The sequence below is a fragment of the Pinus tabuliformis genome, chromosome 3_2 (genome assembly GCF_031772625.1).
Source record: "Pinus tabuliformis cultivar Carrire ecotype Pingquan chromosome 3_2, CPIR1, whole genome shotgun sequence".
Lineage (NCBI taxonomy): Eukaryota > Viridiplantae > Streptophyta > Pinopsida > Pinales > Pinaceae > Pinus > Pinus tabuliformis.
In genome coordinates, this window is record NC_142302.1 from 692,006,287 (window position 1) to 692,012,517 (window position 6,231).

At 43.7% G+C, this 6,231-nt stretch overlaps 1 protein-coding gene across 1 annotated transcript; it reads left to right on the forward strand.

Annotated features, from left to right (window-relative positions):
- The first annotated feature begins 1,958 nt into the window (after positions 1-1,958).
- LOC149182518 (uncharacterized) lies at positions 1,959-4,315 on the forward strand. The gene is made up of 4 exons (XM_089414583.1): positions 1,959-2,105; positions 2,450-3,038; positions 3,381-3,835; positions 3,935-4,315. The coding sequence occupies exons 1-4, from the start codon at positions 1,959-1,961 to the stop codon at positions 4,313-4,315; spliced, it is 1,572 nt and encodes a 523-aa protein (XP_089270709.1).
- Positions 4,316-6,231: the final 1,916 nt, after the last annotated feature.

A 6,231-nucleotide genomic window follows, 5' to 3' on the forward strand; every position in this document is an offset into this window, starting at 1 on the left:
GCTAGCCACCGAGTTAGGGTTGGCGTCCCGCCTGAAAACAGAAAAACACAAACTCTGATAAGTACCAGGTAAGCTGCAATCAAAAAACTACTTAAGGAGCTATGCTCAGTTTATCATAATATTACCTGCTAGGAACCCTGGCCGGAGTGTGCGCAGCACTGACTCTAGTCTTGCTGGCCGCCCCATAGCCAAGAGCCTGTAGTTGCATAACCATATATCATCAAAAGCTTTAAAACGTAGAACAAAGATAAAGACTTATATAACAATGAAAGCAGAATAACCAAACCCTATTCGATCTTAGTGAGATGTCATGTGCCATTTCGCGGGTAGCTGGACAAAGTCTGTAAGACGGCTTCCCAGTCCGAGTACAGATATGGAGACTAAAAAAACCCTCTGAGTGGGAGACCTACTAACCCAAATGAGCCAGTTTTCAAGGCCAACAACAGTATAGGTTAGTAGGTCACGATAACACTCCACCCAACCACCGTTGGATTGACTGAGGTATCTCCCCTCCATCGAGCGAGAATCACCATGCAAAGCATAAGGTAGGACATGCCTGCAGGCCTCGTACAGCACGAGGCCAGGCACTAATTAATTCCTTTAAAAATGGATAAGACATGTCACAGGTTGGCATATGAAAAATCTGGGCTCAGCTCATCAGCAAGCGCCACGTGGAGTGTTCATGCAACAAGTTCATGATGCAACAAATGTGAAACAGTACCAGATTAATGTAGGTGGAGGTATGAGTTTAACTAATCCCTAGGGAATCCATAGCATGAGGTTTAATTTAATGTAATCTGCAGATTTAATTATGTATATCTGTAAAAAAATAATTACGTGTGGAGACATTACAAGTGGTATCAGAGCTTAGGAACAAAACTGTGGCCTCTGGGTACTGGGAAACCAGGCAACAAAGAAACTAAAAAAAAATAATACTATTAACCCACTGTATTTACAACTTATCTCGTTTCTAAAGAATGTATAAACAAACAGATAATGTGATGACCTTTCCGATGTTACTTGTTTTGTGGTAAGCACAGGAACAACAGACAACATGAGAAGAACAGACAACGCCTCCCACAGGTTTGGGGGGGGTCAGGGGCCTGCAGCAGGTTCTGGAAACAATCCCGAGTTATGGGTTCAGCTGGGTGAGGAAGCACGTAATACTAACATGGCGATTTTGGAAACAGTACAAGAACTGAAAAATGAGATGGCCCGGTTACGAGAAGATAATGCACGGTTGACTATGGAACAGGAGAGGATCATAAAAAGCCTATCTGATAGGCAGAATCAACAGCCACCGAATCCCAGCACTGAACAACAAAGAATGTCAGGAGAACAGATCCCCCACACAGAGCCCGAAGAATCAGAAGGAAGGGAGGAGGAATGTTCAGATAATGCTTCTGAACAGCAGACATCCAAAAGGCAGCGGATAGAGCTGCAAGGAGAATTCCATAAAATCAAGCCGCCGCACTTTGATGGAGAACAGGAGGAAGCAGCAGAGGCCTGGTTGATCAATATGAACAAATATTTCCAGCTGTATGAATACGACCACAACCTCAAGGTGCGGTTGGCCATTTTCCAATTACAGGGAAAGGCCACCCTGTGGTGGGAGGAGGTTAAAATGGTAAAGGGTGTAAGTGAATAGAATATCACCTAGGAGAATTTTCAAAGATATTTTAAGGAAAGGTACCTGACCGAATGCTTCTACGATGAGAAGGCAAGAGAATTCCATGACCTGCGGTTGGGGCAGCAGACTATGGACGAATTTATTACTCGCTTTACCTCCCTACTTCGTTATGTGCCCTATATACGGGAAGAAAAAGCTAAAGTACAGAGGTTTGTTAGCAGCTTACCGTCAAGTATGAGGGAAAGGATTGAATTTGACAACCCAAAGACGATGGATGAGGCTATTCGCAAGGCCCGAATTTGCTATCAGCAAAGCAAGTAGAAAGGAGATGCCCAGGGTAAGAAATGGGTCGATAAGAAAGGCAGCAAATTCGCTGGGAGCACAAAAAGTAATCGCGGTGGAGGGAGCAAAGGATTCGCCAAGGGGAAAATCAGCAGAAATTCACAGAAAAATACACTCCGACTGCAGCCCCCCAGTGAGTCTAGAACCAATGAACGAACCAGGAAAATAGACAGCGACGGGACAGCAAGGCCCCCAGTCCAATGTTGGGGCTGTGGTGGGCCCCATTATGTGAAAAACTACCCCCAACGAAAAGGAGCTGAACAGGTTTCCCAGGTGTATGAAGCCTCTACAGTTGGCGAAGTAGGATGAACTCTGCCAAAGATTAATGCTGCTTTGGAAGATCGCCAGGCAGAGTACCAGCCGACCATGGTGGAATTTGAAGGTAAACTCTTAGACCTTGTTGTAACTATTTTAATAGACCCTGGTGCAACGTTAAGTTACATTAGTCCTAGAATTGTGGAACATTGTAAGTTGCAGCCTGTTAAGTTTAAGACCCCCTGGCTAGTTCAGCTGGCCACAGGGGCAAAAAGGCGGGTAATGTCCAAGGTCAAAAACTGCCCAATAAAAATAGCAGGACAGTCCATGACAGCGGATCTAAATGTGCTTCCCCTTGGCTCTTACGATATACTGATTGGTATGGACTGGCTAGAAAAACACTGGTCCATAATTAATTGTAAGACCAAGACTATCAGTTATAAGGATGAGCTGGGAATAAAACAAGAGGTGCAGGGGATTAAACGGCCAGTGCAGCTTCGGCCCATAACTGCCTCGCAGCTAGCAAAATGCATCCGGAAAGGGTGTCAAATCTATGCCATCCAAGTGGGGTACGCTAACTCGAAAGACAAAACAGCTACATTGGAGAATATTCCTGTGATACAGGAATTTGCTAATGTATTTCCAGAGGAAATATCGGGATTGCCACCGAAAAGGGACATAGATTTTACAATAGAACTGGTGCCGGGGGCAGCCCCAGTTTCTCGGGCTCCCTACAGGATGAGTGTACCAGAATTAACAGAGCTGAAGATGCAATTACAGGAGCTGCTGGACAAAAAATACATTCGCCCCAGTGTGTCCCCTTGGGGAGCCCCGGTATTGTTTGTGAAGAAAAAGGATGGGACTCTCCGCATGTGTATGGATTATCGCCAGTTAAACAAATTGACAATCAAGAACAAGTACCCTCTGCCCCGAATCGATGAGCTGTTTGACCAGGTGAAGGGAGCAACAATTTTCTCAAAGATTGATTTGTGATCCGGGTATCACCAAATCCGAATTAAAGAAGAAGACATAGCTAAGACAGCGTTTAGAATGCGGTATGGTCACTATGAGTTTGTGGTGTTACCCTTCGGGTTGACCAACGCTCCCGCCACCTTTATGTGTTTGATGAATAGTGTGTTTCATCGGTATTTAGATAAGTTTGTGCTGATCTTTATTGACGATATATTGATTTACTCTCGGACTAAAGAGGAGCATCAGGAGCACCTCAGGTTAGTATTGCAAACCCTCCGAGAACACCAATTATATGCCAAGTTTAGTAAATGTGAATTCTTTAAGGAGCAGATACAATATCTGGGCCACATCATCACTAAAGATGGGATTGCCATGGATCCTGAAAAGATTAGGACCATCATGGAGTGGCCAGTACCCAAAGATGTGGCGGATATCCGATCTTTCATGGGGCTAGCAGGTTATTATCGACGGTTTGTAGAGGGTTTTTCAAGAGTAGCTTATCCAATCACATCCTTGCAGAAAAAAGGGAAAACTTTCAGGTGGACTCCTGAATGTCAAAGAAGTTTCAAGCAACTGAAATATCTACTCACCACAGCACCTGTTCTAAGCATAGCCGACCCCAGTAAAGAGTATGTGGTGTGTACTGATGCAAGCAAGGAAGGGGTAGGAGGTGTGTTAATGCAGGAAGGAAAGGTGATAGCATATGAATCAAGAAAGTTAAAAGAGCATGAGCAGAAATATTCTGCTTACGATCTAGAGCTGGCTGTTGTGATTCACGCCCTGAAAATGTGGCGACATTACCTTATGGGGAAGAAATTCCTGTTATTGATAGACCATCATAGCCTGACCAATTATTTCAATCAGCCCACTCTAAATGCGAGACAAGCTCGGTGGGTGGATTTTCTGAGCAGTTTTGATTTTGAGATCAAGCATTTAAAAGGGAAGGAGAATCGGGTGGCTGACGCATTGAGTCGGAAGTTGCAATGCTTATATGAGGTTTCTTGCAGTGAAGGGAAAATCCCCTTCGGGGAGATGATCCAGAAGGCAGCCGAACAAGATGTTGTTTATCAGCTAATAAAACAGCAAGTACAGCTACTGAACAACAATGAAAAATAGCCAGATTATGCTTTAGATGTTGCTGGGAAGTTGTACTATAAGGGTAGGCTGTACGTACCCAATCAAAACAACATCAAAAACCTGATATTAGACGAGTACCATAGAAGTCATTATGCCGGACACCCAGGATATCAAAAGATGGTCACTGCACTCCGGAAAGGGTATTATTGGCCGGGAATGAAGAAAGAGGTGGCCAGATACTTGGCTCGATGTCTAGAATGCCAGCAAATTAAAGCAGAACACCAACATCCTACGGGTCTATTACAACCAATACCCATACCGGAATGGAAGTGGGAAACCATCACCATGGATTTCATAACAGGGTTGCCTAAATCAAAGAAGAACAATGACTCCATCATGGTCGTAGTGGATAAACTAAGCAAAGAAGCACACTTTATACCTGTGCAATCTACGTACAGAGCTGTGCAGATCACTCATGTGTTCATGCAAAATATATTTAAGCTGCATGGGCTACCTAAGATAATAATTTCAGATTGAGATGTAAAATTTACATCGGTCTTTTGGAGGACATTGTTTGAAGAGTTGGGAACTCAGCTGAACTTTAGCACAGCCTATCACCCTCAAACCGATGGGCAAACTGAGCGGGTGAATCAGGTGGTGGAAGATATGTTGAGGGCTTTTGTGATGCAGCAACCAAACAAGTGGGAAGACTATCTTCATTTGGTGGAGTTCGCATATAATAATGGCTACCACACATCACTGTAGATGAGCCCTTTTGAAGTATTGTATGGGCGGAAGTGCCGCACCCCCTCAAGCTGGAGTGGACCGGAAGACAAACTGAGATTAGGCCCTGACATGCTTAAGGAAATGGAGGAACTGGTAAAAAAGGTGCGCTCTAATCTGAAAGCAGCTCAGGACAGACAAAAGAACTTCGCTGACCGGAAAAGGAGGTTTAAGGAATACCAGGTCGGCGATCATGTGTATGTGAGGATTCGAGCCAAGAAGAGCACACTACAGTGGAGTGGGAGCTCTAAGTTGGCACCTCAATACTGTGGACCATTCCAAATCTTAGCGAGAATTGGACCAGTGGCATACCAACTCGCTCTACCTAGTCACATACGTGTTCACAATGTTTTTCATGTCTCCGTATTAAAGAAATATGTTTATGATCCTAAACATGTAATTAATTGGCAGGAAATTCAGGTGAGAATTTTCTCCAAAGATCAATTTAAATGTTTCCTCTTAAAAGGAAAACTGACTCAGGATATTGCATGTTGCAGGTAGAACCGGAAGGAGAAATCCGGGTCGAACCACTGAGCATTCTCGACCGGAGAGAAGTCACGCTACGGAAGCGGGATATTACCCAAATTAAAGTGCAGTGGCAGCACTTCGGGCCTGATGAGGCCACTTGGGAGGATGAAGAATTTATGAAACAGACTTACCCAGGGTTGTTTAAAACTGAAGGACATCGGGACGATGTCTAGTTTCAGGAGGGGGAGATGTCATATTCCCAGACTGTTGTAAATATTTTTTTTATTATTACCTCAGTTTAAAAAAAAAACCATAAATGAAAGGATGGTGATTATGATCTGTTGCATAAATTAATTAATATATATTTTTTTGGAATCGTGGAATAATTTTCCATTAACAGGGATGATATGTAACTTAAAAGAGTTAATATATCTATCAAAAGAAAAATAATAAAGAAACGGATACAAAACCCTAACCACTTTTTTCCCTTCACTAACTATGGAATAGGTTCCAGGAAAAAGGGAAGAGAGGAACAAAAGAGAGGACTATGCTGTAGAGGACAAACAGTCAGGTAATGGGTAGCTTACCACGTCTGGTGAGGATCAGATGGTAAGAGCACAGAGCGTTGGAACTAGCTAAGACTATTGTCTTAGAGCGAGCTAGGGGGGAGACTGGTCCTGAAAGATAGTCTCGCGGTCGGGAGG

Bases quoted from the DNA above. Each gene is read 5' to 3' on its own strand.
- LOC149182518 (XM_089414583.1), top strand. From the start codon at position 1,959: ATGCCCAGGGTAAGAAATGGGTCGATAAGAAAGGCAGCAAATTCGCTG. The intron at 2,106-2,449 runs GTGAGTCTAGAA...TGTAAGTTGCAG, and splicing joins ACTCCGACTGCAGCCCCCCA to CCTGTTAAGTTTAAGACCCC. The intron at 3,039-3,380 runs GTGTGTCCCCTT...ATCGGTATTTAG, and splicing joins CAAAAAATACATTCGCCCCA to ATAAGTTTGTGCTGATCTTT.